At 41.3% G+C, this 15,046-nt stretch overlaps 1 protein-coding gene across 1 annotated transcript in view; it reads right to left on the reverse strand.

Moving 5' to 3' along the window:
• GRM5 (glutamate metabotropic receptor 5) overlaps nucleotides 1-15,046 on the reverse strand; it is a 144,838-nt gene that overhangs the window by 17,073 nt on the left and 112,719 nt on the right. Inside the window, exon 7 of the mRNA XM_081797334.1 lies at nucleotides 5,318-5,413. Coding sequence (XP_081653460.1) covers nucleotides 5,318-5,413 — 96 coding nt within the window. The remainder of the gene's footprint in view (nucleotides 1-5,317; nucleotides 5,414-15,046) is intronic.

The following is a 15,046-nucleotide window of genomic DNA, read 5'->3' on the forward strand; positions in this document are numbered from 1 at the left end:
TAGGGTTAGTGTGTGAAGGTCCTTGTATTCTGAATGCATGGGTTTGGATTTTATCTCAGGTGGCGGATATCATAGTGGCTAGAGCGTGAATTCCAGAATCAAACTGAGTTTGGTTCCAGTGTGGACTTTATTGTTTATCTTTTTAAAGATGAAATAAGAGATCATAGAGGTAAAGCACTTAAGCCAGTGTCTGGTGTATCTAAGCACCCAGGGAGAACCATGGGAGAACATGAATTTTATTTTATTTATTTATTTTTAAAGATTTTATTTATTTATTTGACAGAGAGAGACACAGTGAGAGAGTGAACACAAGCAGGGGGAGCGAGAAAGGGAGAAGCAGGCTTCCCATGGAGCAGAGCAGGGAGCCTGATGCGGAGCAGGGAGCCTGATGCGGAGCAGGGAGCCTGATGAGGGGCTTGATCCTAGGACCCTGGGATGACCTGAGCCAAAGGCAGACACTTAAGGACTGAGCCACCCAGTGTCCCAGGAGAACATGAATTTTAAAGCAGAGAAATTATGTCATTGAATTAATTTCATTGATATTAGTAGATTTTATTGTACATACTTTCCCAGAATTGATTGTTGAGAAAACAACCATGTTGGCAGGTGGAGAATGGAGGAAAAGACCAAAAAAAAAAAGGACTTTCTAAGCTGAGTAGCCTTGGGTAACAGTTATACTAAATAGAATCCATTGAATGCCTGCTAAGTGCTGTGCTTGCATTATCTCATTTAGTTTTCACAGCATCATATAGTAAGGGAAGTGCTCTATTATTATCCTCATTTTGCAGACAATGGAGATTAAGGAGGTAAAATGGTGGCTCGAGGTCACACTGGCTAGTGCTGGAACCAGGTTTTAAAGTCTTTGATTTCAGAATTTTCACTAAACCACTCTACTGTATAGATTATTTAATATCTCTGGGCCTCATTTTACTCATCTGTACCATGGAAAGATCATTCTTGGGAGAATTTAGTGCATAACCAATGGGAAGGGACCGCTACAGTGTTTGATGCATAGTAATTACAGCAAGGGTAATAACTGGATATTGTTATTTGCTTTAGAACATCTCTAATTGTAAGTTAGAACATTAATCTGAAACTGACTTTGGGGGAGGAATGAAGAGAAGACTACTGCAACAGTCCTATCACTATGAAACTAGCTGGCTTCATACTGGAAAGACAGAACGTTGCTCTCTGTGGCTCTGAATTTAATATAACTCTGTGTGAAGTCCTTTCTGAACACTCAGTTCAGGTTAATATTATTTAGTTTCTATTACTCTTAATTCTATTTGCACTGGCATAAGCTGTAGTTTTTGATATCAAATGAGGAGTTAATGGGACACATAAATTTTCCTGTGGGACAGGGGTTTCTGTTGCATTGCAATTATCTGTTTTTTCTGACTCTGTTCTCCTGTGGACTACAGACTTTCAAGGGCTCAGTCAAGTCTTTGTCATCCATTTATCTCCAGAGTCTTTTAAGTGCTTGGCTCATGGTAGGTGCTTAATAAATGAGTGTTACATGAGGGAAGAAATAACTGAATCAAAGAAAGGCAAAACAGTCTTAACACACACATCACATTTTGGGATTGCTTTTCAAATCTGAGTTCCTCATGCCTATGACATCACCATTACCAGATTCTCTGAAGGCTCTATGAAATATTAATACTCATTAAAATTAGCTGCTACACCTACTAGGTGAAAATCAGTTACTCAAGTGATTGGGGATTAATACATCACCTAATTGATACCATGAAATTGCAACAGTAAAAATAACCACATACCACCCTCCTTCCTTCAAGCCCTGGAGGGGGACTATAGATCTATTTCATTTGATTAGGGAGCATTTTTCCAAAGAGAGACCCGGAGGCTCAGATGTCTGTGCCTCTCCTTCACGGGGTACAACATGAGCACTTCAGAACGCAGACTCCAATGAGCACTCCGATAGAATGGCCTGGCTGAGACCAGAGATAATAACTTTCACTGTTGAGGTTTTAGCCATCTCTGAGGTGGACCATCTCAGTGTGAACTCACACGAGAATTCCCCATTCTTAGAGCACCTCCCTGTTTCGGATTCTCTTTCACTTCTCCTGCAATCAGGAGGTCTCTGCTCTGAAACACACTTAGACTGTCCACTGTGGAAATATGAAAAGATGGCAAGTTATGCTCAATTCCTACAGAAGGGGAAAAATTCACATAAAAGGAAAACAACAACATGGTATTTCAGGAAGCTAGAGTGTTAGGGATACATATAATGTGCTTACTCCTTTCCAAATGTGGGGGTGGAGGCAAAAGGGAGAAGTGAGGGAGTGTCTCTAAGGCCCTGTCATTATTTCAGGGAAGATGACAGTGTTCAGCTCTAGGGCTGCATGCACCAGAAAACTTTCTCTCTCTGCCAGGTAACTTGGCTCTGGAAGAATCAGCCCAGGCATGAATTCTCCGGGTCCTGTCCTTTGCATAAGTTTCAGCATAGAAAACATAGGCAAATGAGATGCAGGGTGACACTCCAGGGTTTCTGCGATTGTTTGAGCTTCCCTTAGCCCCTCCCTGGGACGGTTGTTTGGTTAAGGCCACAGAACCAGCCCAGATGTTTGCAAAGTAAATATGCTTGACTCTGACTCTGGGAAGCAACTGGCGGGGGTGGAGAAGAGTGGGAGCTGATACGAAAGAGGGCCTCAACAGCTGATGCTAGAAGTATCTGTAGAAGTCCAATAGTGATTCTTTCCCCAGCCCTTCTATTCAGTTCCAGAGGAAGCACACTGGGATTAACTACTGTAACCTCTTATTTAGAAATGGTCTACATTGCCATTGTCTCCTCTCTGATACTTTTCTCTTAATATTCATTTTTAACTTATTTCTCCCAGATAAATGTCATTGTGTGTGTATGTGTGTGTATTTATATAAACAAATATGAAGTTGGAAAAAAAGATTTGACAGTCTTAGACATTTTGGCCCCTCCTTTTATGGGTCTCTAGGCATTTTCTCTTCCCTAATGGAAAACTCTCTTAGAACACTGAAGGACTCACTTTCCCTCCCACGTACTTTCACTCTCTTCTATCAGGTTTTATTTAATGCTAAAGAAATGGGAAGGAAGAAAAAGTAGGAAGGGAAGACCATTTGTCCCCAGTGAATTATGCTTATCCATGGGGCTGAGTTGGTCATTCCAACAGAACTATCCCTATTAGTGCATGCAATAGTCCCCTGGGCTTACCTGGATATATAAATGTAATAAGCCTTGTTATTACCTTGGCTATATACAAACAAGTGAGGAAACAAAAGCTAACTATTATCTTGCTGTTGTAGAGAAACTTGGACTATTCCCAGTGTAGATACATTGAATTGCTGTCTCTATAGATCTGGACCTGACCAAGGAATAATGGTCTGGTTGACCTGGAGTCCCCTTATCCTTTGTGTCCTACTATCTCCTGTCCATCTCCTCACCCATATTCAATCAAGACTGCAAATCTAATCGTTGGGCTGATTGGATCTAAACACTCCCAAGAACAATGCATGACACAATGGAGACCTAATGTTTACCACAAATAGCTCCATGTCATCTCCTAGATGAATGGATTATTCCACAATATCAGTTTATGGATATAAATTGGAACGACCTGGGAAACTTGTTACAGTACAGATTTTGTCTCAGTACATTTGATAGGCAGACAAGTTTGGGAGGTCCAGTCCTAGACAATTGCTTCAAATCAGAAGTCACTCTGGACAGAGCCCCTGTATTCATTTGAGACAGTCATTTTCACCTTGTCCAGCCAACTCCAGTGCTGTTTGACTGATTTTCAAGGACAGGAATTTTGGCACTTTGTCATATGTGAATGGAAGGAAATCAGTAGGCCCAATAGTGGTCTGTTGTGTTACTCCCACAAAATGATCCATTGAGGCTTATCTTCTGGACACATTGAGATCCAAAGAAGGCTGTATAAAGGGATCATGGGCAGAAGGACATCAGATACACTAATGTGCACACACATATATATGCCTACACAGGTACACACGCTCTCATTGCCTTGGACAAAGCTGGCCAAGCTCTCGGCCAGGGCTGCTCTAAATGATTGGTCAGACTATATGCTACACAGTTCCAGGCACCATTTTCACAGACAGCAACATGAATTCCACTGCCCCCCTCCAGAAATTGTGCCATGCGGTGGTCCTTGGAAAAAGTTAGACATTATTTTGAAAGCCAGAAGGAGCGTACTACAGAGGAAGCAAATACAATGGTTGGGGTGAAAGTTCAACAGGGCTCCACAGGATTATCTTCTTGCCGTGCAGATGGATCCCAAGTTCTGCTCTCAGTACACGCACACACACATGTACACACTGTACTTCCTGCACCTCCCCTTTTCTTTCACCCAGGCTGACCTGCAGGAGCTTCCCTTCCACACCTTTGTACCACCGATGGATGGGGAAATGCCACAACAAAGTAGAAGTAGAGAGTTAGTTCATGGTGAGTGAGTCCCCAGCTCAAGGCTCCTCCGACATTCTGAAACTGTTTAATGCCAATCTTGACAGTACTTGTCTCCAGAGCCCTTTTCTTGAAACGCAGTCCCATGCAATAAAGCACGTTCATTTCATGCAACACAGCTAAGTTGATGCTTATAGTTCTAAATAACCCAGTTGACTGGGCATAGCTCAGTTGGGAGTGCCTGGTAGGAAGGAACATGCATAGCGTAGCGACAGGGGGTGTTGGCCACCAGACACAGAGAAAGAAAGGAGCTGCAAAGCTATGGTAGCTAGAGGAGGACTAGCTTTCTGGATTTCAGTTCATGAAAAGCCTCTTGCCTTGACAGCTCACTAGTTTGGCATGGCATTTGACCTTGGCTGTAAGATGATGTTACACTGAAAGGAAGTCAGATTAATTCCCAGGTTTCTCTGGGGTCAGGGCTAGAATATTCCCTCATTGCAGTCCCTCCCTCAGAACTAGTCCTAGGCTTTTGCATTTGTTTTGACAACTGATTGGACAGTCCTGAAACGTGAATTGCCTCCAATCTCTTCCACTTTGCAACCTCCAGAAGCATTTGACCAGTAAGTTAAACTCCATGGGAGAACTGAATGTGAGCTAAGGCTTCAGACATGCAAAGCACAGGACCCTGGGAAACAGCAGCATCTGGGACAGGAGGCTCCCATCACTTCACATGGGGATGGCATGGGTTTTGCAAATCAAACACACACAGAAAACCAGTGGTGGCCCCGGTTGGACACACTGCATGGGGGACACAGTGGAGCGAGGACCTAGACCAGGGAGCCGCCTGTTCCTCTAGCTTGCGGACATTGAGTTCACACCACCTCAGGCCACTCACAGTTTGCTTACCTGCTCATTGTTGCTCTCCCACCATTCCCCACACTCCCTTTGGGGGTGAAACACTCTATTTCCGACTTGTGCTGGGCCAGTCTCCTGTCTTTGTACCTGGTAAGCATGAACAAGGACAGGAGCAAACAGAAAGATATGATTGTGTGCTTAACTGGCCAGGCTGAGGAAGAGTGGTGGCTGCAGAGGGTGGTCCCATGGTAAAGCGGGCTTCTGCTCTTCCCTGTAGCGGCTGACCTGTAATACGTATTAGATGCTTGTGATGGCATATGGATCACGTTGGGCATGATTTTGTTACTGCTTTTTAAACCACACATGATCTACCCTTCTACATGGCCTATTACTCTATACTGTCAACACATTTAATAGTCAATGGTGAAAGGAAGGCAATTCCTAGCTTCTAAGCAAAAGATTAATATCAATAAATTAGAATTCATTTAGTGTTTACCATACACCAGACATGGTCCTAGGATTTTACCTAAATTTAATCCTGGCAACAATCTGTGGCAGAGGCTCTGTTATGATTATATCCATTTTACTGAAGAGAAGAAACCTAAAATTGTAAGGATTAAGTAGATTGATCAAGGATTTTGAACACAGGGAGTCTAAGTTTAGAACCCACACTTTTATTCACTGTAATGTGTTGCCTTCCATTGTTTTTTTTTTTTTTTTCAAATTGTTCTTTTCATTAACAAAGCTTTGGGCATTATGTCTGAGCATTATATTAGAGCCTCGTGATGCCAAAAGAGAAGAGATGCTTCTTGGATGTAAGACGCTCATATAACTATTAAACTCAAGTTGAACAATCAGTATTGGGCTGCCTGCATTGTGGTGGATAGCTCAAACAGCTTTTGTATCAGAACTGGAAATTCACCACACCTAGAAGGTACTAGATGTTTCATTTAAAATAAGTTGTAAGGTTCCCAACATTAGTCTGCTATATGGACAGTTTTCAGAGACAACATGCTTTCATAGAAATAATCTTTTTTTATCCATCAGTTTAAGCCTGTAGGTAACTAAAGAGGGTACAGTTATGCTCATTTGCCACATGAGGACACTGAGACTTAATTTAACTGACTTGACCAACATCACAAGCCTCACTGGTAAAGAATAACTGTTAGTAGAGCTGGCAAGGGCCCAAGACTCTTAAGGTTTATTGCCTTTTTCCTTTCTAAAACTGGAGCCTGATATGATGCCACTTCATCCATGCCCCTGGATGAACAGGCAGTGATAAAGTGACTTGGTATTAGAAGACTTGTTTACCCTTGGTATAGTCATCTTATCCATAAGTTTCTTTTCTTGCTGTCTCAAAATTAATATGAAATAAAACAAAATGCAATAAAAGCAAAGTCATTATTAGTCCTGGATAGAGGCCTTTCTCTTAATTTTCTTCTCTTTTAAGATGTTAAAAGTCTTTAGTATTTGAATAAAAATGGCTCATTAAATCAAGCCAAGTGGATGGAATAGATTACCTTATTCAATAGACTTTAGTTGAGCATCCATTTAATTCTAGACAATGCACTTTGGCCTAGAGATATAGAGATAAATAATCCATAGGTCCTGCTTCACAGAGTTCACAGTGTAGTGGAGAAGGAGGGGAAGAAGGAGCACGTTGTTTATCAGTTTCAGCCAATGATCAAGAGAGAGGGTCTTCTGGAGATTTCTAAGAACAGTTTCTCTTTCTTTCTTTCTTTTTTTTTTTTTTTACTCATGGCAAACAAAACACTGGAAATCATGGTATCTTTTTGCTATGGACAATTGTCTGGTATGGTACTTAGCAATGCTACACACATGTTGTAGGCATGACAGAAGGTAAGCCAACATTCTAAAAAATGGTGGCACAGAAGATTAGAAGAATGTAGGTCCTAGACAATATCTCTGAGCAATGGAATTAGCCTGTTTCATTTCAGAACTTTGTTTTATGTGAGTCTTATCATGTCAGCCACTTTGGATTAGGTTTTAGATTCTCTGATGCCAAAATCCTCCTAGCTTTTACTTTGCTTTTGTTGCTTTCTCTACCATAGCCGAGTCTGAGAATTTCTAAGGTTGTTTATAGCATTAGGTTTGGATATTTAGAAGTTCTCTGTGTGTGTATTTATGAAGACCCTAAAGAAGCAAGTTACTAACAGATGCTCTAGTCTTACCTAATCATTTGTCTTCTTTTAAATATTGTTCCCTTTTATACATACTATTGTATATAAAAAAGTATAAGAATCTTCATAGAGTTAGATTTTGTATAGGAAGAAAAAGAGGGAGACAGACTGGGTAGAACAAAGGATTATTTTCTCAATAACCCACACTTAGAGAATACCTAAATAAATGGCCCTTATAACCATGGTACAAACACCACTGTTAATTTACTGGAAGCCATGCTAATTGTAGTCCTAACCCATGTAATATGGTGATTTATAAGAAAAATATATATTTGGTTATTCAGATGACCAAATATAAGTAATATGGATGACCAAATATATATGAGAATATATATATATTTCTTTGATGTATTTGATCTTCTTCTACTGTTCCAGGCTCAAGGTTCCCCAAACCCTTGGAATTTCCTAAGTGTTGAGAGTCATAAAGATGCCTTTTGTTATGTTAATAAGCTGAATCCTGAAAGCACTTAAGGATGGGGGCTGGTTGCCAGTGGATTAGAGGGCTGGAACTTCCAGGCCCACTCCCTTGCCCTGGGAGGTGGGGGAGGGGAGGTGGCCTGGAGACTGAGTTCAACCACCAGTGGTTGGTGATGTAATCAATCATGCCTTTGTAATAACACCTCCATAAAACCCCCAAAAGGACGGGTTTGGAACGTTTATGGGTTGCTGTACACATGGAGATGCTGGGAGGGTGGCTTGCCCCAAAAGGGCACAGAAGATCTACATACCTGCCCTATGCATCTCTTCCATCTGGCTGTTCCTGAGTTATGTCCTACAATAAGCCTGTGCTCTGGTAAGTGAAATGTTGCTCTGAGTTCTGTGAGCCACTCGAGGAAATTACTCAAACCTGAGGCGGGGGTCATGAGAATCTCTGGCTTATAGCCAGCTGGTCAGAAATACAGGTAACAACCTGACTTGCAACCGTCTCAGAAGTCCAAAGAGGGGATCGTTGGAATCTCCAATCTACAGCTGGTCGGTCAGAAGCCCAGGTGATAGCCTGGGCTTGTGACTGGCATCAGAAGGGGTCGTGGAGGGGGGACAATCTTGTAGTACTGAACCCTTAACCTGTGGCATCTCCAGGTTGAAAGTGCCAGAATTGACTTGAATTATAGGATACCCAACTTCAAGAGAATTGCTTGTTGGTGTGGGAAGTGCCCACACCCAACACACACACACACACCCCGGAATTGCGTCCAGGAAACCAAAGTAACCAGTTACTCTGGGTTTAGTGTTGCATTTTCCAACTGATTAACTAATGGGCACTATCACAACTCAGAGCACTGATGAGTACTTCAATAAAGCTTTTGGTCACATGTTTGCAGCATTGGCCTCAGTCCGCACGGATTTGCCAAAGATTTTCCTCAATCACCTTTCCTGTCACTAGACTAAGAAAGTGTCAAGAAAAACAAAATAAAGAATACCAGTCTGTTTCCCTATGTGATCATCCCTCACCTCGTCCAGTTACAGACCCGTGTAAAGGTGGTCCTGGCTTTCCGATGATTTTGGATTTCTCTTCCAGTTGCCATCATGTCTGAGCTTGGAGCCAGATTTTATTTCCTAGTTTTTCCTTTGCCTTCCTGGCTTTGGACAGAATGTTTCTGCCTTTAGTTTTCAGTCACTGTTTCCCTTTCCTTCTGTCCCAGTATGGGCCTTCCTAACAGCTCCCCTCTGTCCCAGTACGGACTTTCATAACAGCTTTGGAGACATCCAGCTCTGTTCCCATGCTGGCTCCTCAAACACCAGCCTAGCCTCAGCTTTTGGACTCCAGACACAGTTCAGATCAGATACCTACCCTTGGGTAGTATCCTTAGCAATCATCTAAAAACACAGTTTCTGATTTTAAAATGTATGAGGCAGAGTGCAACCCACAGCATTTTATTTCCCAGATTTATTGCCACATCACCTTTAGGATTATCCTAATTTTGGATGCTGACAATGATAAACTAAGGAGAGAAACTATGATATACATTTGAATAGTATTTCCAATATCTTAGACAACGTTTCCTGTACCATTTGATTCTCTCAACAAACAGAGTAATTATTATCCTCATCCTTCAGGAGAACCTGTGGCTCAGAATGCTTTACAATCTGGCCAAGTCTCCATAATGGCCAGTCACAGAAACAGGCCTAGAAAACATATGTTCTACCTCCAAACATCATGCTTTTTATTAACACCTCACTCCTTTTTTTTAATGTATTCCTTTTTTTTTTAGATTTTATTTATTTATTTGAGAGAGAGAGAGAGATAGTGAGAGAGAGCACAAGTGGGGAGGAGAGGGAGAAGCAGGCTCCCTGTAGAGCAGGGAGCCCGATGCAGGGCTCGATCCCAGGACCCCGGGATCATGACCTGAGACGAAGGCAGACGCTTAACCGACTGAGCCACCCAGGCGACCCAACACCTCACTTCTTAATGTCAATTTACACTGAAACAAACAAACAAACAAACCTTTTCTAAATAATCTGATAGCCCATTTGAGGGACTGAAAATGTCATACATGAAGGGAATAGTGTGTACTTAATGCAGGTGGGCTTTGAGTACGATATAGACCTATTGTTTTTTTCAAAGGTCAAATTTGACTACACCATGGCCAAGTAGGAGAGATAACCCTCCAGGCCCCCTGCTAACATGGAAACAGACTGCCATTCCTCTGACTGGAGTTTACCTACAAGGGAATACACAAAAATCTAAAGGCCAAAGAGGCATTGCTGAGAACAGCTGTTGGTCGGTATTGATGTAGGGGATTCTGCGCCGTATCAGAAGATACACAAGATGAGGTGGTAGACTTTTTCAACAAGTCTGAAGTGTTACAGAGAGAAGTGCAGGAAATCCCAAGTCAATCTTCCAAGTCAAATTGCTCAGGGGAGAATTCTAGCTGAAGACAGAAGGGAAGTCCTTACAGATCTTCACTTTAGAGGAAAAGAGTAAGGTTAAATCTAGTTCATGATTACAAAGCATTCCCTACTTCAGTCTCATCCTTCTGTCCCCTGTGTGTCTGTACGCAAGTAAATATATTCAAATGGTTTAATACTTGTTCCCACAGATCTTGTGGCCCCCGTATCCAGAAAAAAAAAATAGCTTTTGTCCAGACTTGCAATGTCAAGTTGATTCACTCAGACATGTCAGATTAAAAACAAAAAAATAAGCATGATTAATAGCCTGAGAAAATAATGTCAGAGATGAACATAAGTTGGGATAGTATTTGAGAAGCTGCCATGGAGCATACTGCTCCCTCCTCTATAAAATAAAAGGAAGGTAGAAGTTGACAGGTGGGGAAGCAATGCAAATAAGCAATTAAAATGTAAAGAATCAGCTTTATTGGCCCAGGAATTCTATTTATAGGAATTTATGCTAAGGAAATAACTCAACAGAAGCTCAAAGGCTTCTGCACAAAGATTTTTTTCCTTTCAGTGTAGTAGAAAAATAGCAGAAACTAAACAAAACAAGAACAAATCGCTGGAGAATGGTTTAATAAATTATAGTGTAGCAATATTACGGAAATGTGTTAAATTTTGTATTGAGTAAAGTCATTTAGCTTCCAGAAAATTCCCCAAGGATGTATTTTAATCCCACTTACGATGAGAACTTATTTTCAGATATGAATCATCTGAAGTCATTGCCTTTCGCCATGTGTTTTGTTTTGTTTTGTTCTGTTTTTGACGCTATTTGTTTCACAATAGAAACCCAGGAAGATACAGATTTTAAAACTAATTCTAAGGTGCTTTACAAGCTTACCCAACCTCCTCAACAGGGAAAACTTTTCAGGGAGGAGCACAACATTGATTGACCAGAGGGAGGATCTCCAGAAGAGAATAGGATCAGCCTAAAGAAACGTCGTGGCAAAGCATTAATTAAAAGTTGCTGGCTTCTCTCTTAGGACTGAGGGATTTTCAGACAAAATTATTCTTCCTGAAAACCGATGAGTCGTTTTCCAACAGGAATTTTTCCTAACATTTTTGTGCATAAACAGCTGGAAAAGCTTTGGAGTCAGACCAAGCTGGGTAATGACCAGAAGAGCCAATATTTAAAGAGCACTGGGAATATACCAGACACATGCTGAGTGCCCAAACTTACCGGTGCCCTACACATTAGGTACTACTGATTTCCCTATTGTACAAATGAGGAAGAGCCAGGATGCAGGGAGATGAAGCGATTTACCTGAGGTTACCAGATTGGTTAACTCTGATGCATATTGTTTCTCACTAAAATGCTCATTACCAACACTAGCAGGGCCATTTCTTGGGCCTGGTTCTCTCTTAAATGGCTGAAGGCACACCGGGAACTGTGCTATTTTTTTAACGTTTTTATCTTTTTTCTGATCTCCTAGCTTAAGCCCCTGCCTCTGCTCTTCTTTTGACACTTTTTATATTAGTGGAGAGGAAGCCTGATCCCTCTTCCCCTCTCCCATACTGACCTTGGTTACAATCTGCACTTAATAACTTCATTTTCTCAGTCTGGGGGTTGGTTGGAGCCCAAACCTCAGTGCTTCTCTGTGGAAGCAAATTTGCTCTGAAAGTAATGGAGACTCAGGGGCCCTCACTTACAGCAGTCCCTTGCAAGGCAGTTTCTATTTTTGTATTCACATTTTGTTATCTTTTTCTTAAATAGAGTCCCTTCCCAAATTGTATGACCTTAAGTCTCACAAAACTTGAATCTACTGGGGTGCCTGGGTGGCTCAGTCAGTTAAGTGTCTGACTCTTTGTTTCAACTCAGGTTGTAATCTCATTTGTTGTGAGATTGAGCCCCACGTGGAGGTCTGTGCTCAGCGGGGAGTCTGCTTGAGATCCTCTGCCTCTGCCCCTCCTCTCTCCACATACCTGCTCGCTTGCGCTCTTTCTCTCTCTAAAATAAATAAATCAAGTCCCGTGTCTAGCTCCTTGCTCAGTGGGAAGTCTGCTTGTCCCTCTACCTGCTCCCCCTGCTTGTGCACTCTCTCTCTCTCTGATAAATAAATGAATAAAATTTAAAAATAAATAAATCAGGGTGCCTGGGTGGTTCAGTCTGTTAAGCATTTGCCTTTGGCTCAGGTCATGATCCCAGGGTCCTGGGATTGAGCCCTGCGTGGGGCTTCCTACTAGGCAGGGAGTCTGCTTCTCCCTCTGTACCTCCCTCCACTTGTGCTCTCTCTCTCTCAAATAAATAAAAAAAAATCTTTAAAAAAATTAAAAATAAATAAATCTTAAAAAACCCCAAAAAACAAAACTTGAATCTACTGCTTCCCAGAGTTTGCCTGCTCTCCCACAAGGAAACCATAAACCAGCTGTGTTATATTAGTGGACTTGCTAATGCTCTCTGAGTTACAATTGCCCCACCTGCCAAACAGACATGTTGGGGATCAGGTGAGAGAGTTTATGTAAAATTCTTAATCTTAACAGGTGCATATTAATGGTACTTTTATACCTGTCATTTTTTTTTTTTTTTTTGGTTCTAATAACTTCTATAACCTGGCAGGTTTTCCCCAGACAATTCTGATGCAAAACATTTTGTCCTGTTTTCTCCACATGTCCCCTAAAACTTCGGAAGCTATGGGTCCTCCTATGGGATAGGACCTGGATGATTCCCATTACATCTTGTGGGTTAATGAATCTTTGATTTTTACCACCATCCAGACTTGCTTGCAGGATCTGGGTGCTCCCACATGCCCTAACTCAGGCTATGGGAATGTAGGCTGGATTTGAAAGAGAAATGCAGGCAAAAGAGGTTCTTTTCTTTATCTCAACCCTTCTCTCCTGTTGGTCTTTAGTAGCACCTTCAGAACACTTATTTCAAATTCTAATTAGATATCAGTTTGCCTACTAGCTCATTATCTCTCTCACTAAACTGTAAACTTCATGGGAGCCAAGGGCATGTGTGTTCCCTTTGCAAGCACCTCTCGCAGAGCCTGCCACACAGCGGCAACTCAGCGAATACTTCTTTGCAGATTGCAGCTGCAGAGACGGTAAAAGCAAGAACATTTATCAAAGGCGAGGCAGTAATATTTATCCAAACCTAGCTCCATCTAAACTGCCTTTCCCTTTCTGTTGTACACACACGGTCATTCACCGATTCTGATTGCAACAGACTTGTTCTGTTGGCTACCCTCCTTTCTCCCTCTGTCCTCTTCCTTCACCTTCATTGCTCCGGCCCCACAGCCACACACAAAACTTTTCCTTTTCTTTACTTTTCTGTCTCTTGACTACTGAGGTACAAATAAAAAGTGTTTCCAACTACCGCCAAGAATTTTAGTTCCCCTTTCTCTCAGGTTTAAAAATCACTTGATTTTGATAGGACCAAGAGGGGGTAGGGGTGACAGAGGGAGGATGCGGTGTTCCTGATCCCTGCATGCATGTGAGGGGCTGAGGAGTGCCGGGAGGTCATGCTTCCTGTGACCGTGGCAGCTGCCTGAGAGAGGGGGCCACCCCCAGAGAGAGGGGAGCAGTTGTGGCAAGTCTGGGTTTGCTGAGTTGTGCTCTGACTCACATTGAGTATCACAAAAATCATCTCTACTCTAGTGCACTGGACAGAATGTACTAAAATCACAAGTCTTTGACTAAGGACTGCCTTTCCACCTCCCTTCTAGTCTTCATTTCATTGTTTTAATAGTTTCATTTTAATAAAGGCAATTACACTTCTCCTGGTCTTAAGATAATGTCTTATGGTTTATTATAATCACATATAACTACAACAGATGGATTTACTAATTTTGCCATTTCTGAGCAGATTCCACATTGTTTAATGTCTATCACAATAAATTGAAAGTGAGATTGTTTTAATTTCATAATGGGAGACACCCAAAGAAACATTACATAAAAATGATGCTACAAGGTCTTTTCTTTAGTAAATTTACTTGTTTCTTAAGTACTCATTATATACCAAGTACTGAGCTAGTAGTTGCTTGGTGATCTAGAAGTACAGGAGTTTATCATGGCAGAGTGTGATAAACAAAAGTATGCAGCTATGTAGCATCATATATACTACATATATATACATAAACTGATATGAATACACATACATTTATACACACAATTGCACACATATCTCTAAATAATCATATACAAACACACATATAGGTAGAAATGCAGTAGTTCTCCAAATCTTTCTAAATATGTTGGGTTTTAGTTTACTTGAGATAGGCAATAAATCAAGGTAATTAAGTGTACTGGCTTTGGAATTAGTCAACATGTTTGCTTCCTAGCAATACCACTTACTAACTGTATGATTCTGAGTAACTTATATAACTTTTTTAAAAATTTTCTTTTTGAATAATGGGAGCAATGCTACTTAACTCATAGTGTTGATGTTTTACATGAGGATTTTAGCATTTAACTTCACAAAGACATTATGAGGTAGGTACTATTATCATCCTCATTTTACAGATAAAGAAACTGAGCCACAGAATGGTTAAGTAACTTGCTGAAAGTCACACAGTAAGAGGGGGCAAAGCCAGACACATATCTGAGCTGTTGAATTCGAAAGGTTGTGCTCTAGAACATTAGAACCAACATTAACAAAGGGATGACTAAAAGGGAAAAGAAAACTCAATTTAAAAAAGTCAAGGAGAAGCCAAAGAATAGGAAGAGGAGGGGGGCAAACATAAGTTTC

This window comes from Leptonychotes weddellii, chromosome 11 (assembly GCF_054177405.1).
Source record: "Leptonychotes weddellii isolate Sample4059 chromosome 11, ASM5417740v2, whole genome shotgun sequence".
Taxonomy (NCBI): domain Eukaryota; kingdom Metazoa; phylum Chordata; class Mammalia; order Carnivora; family Phocidae; genus Leptonychotes; species Leptonychotes weddellii.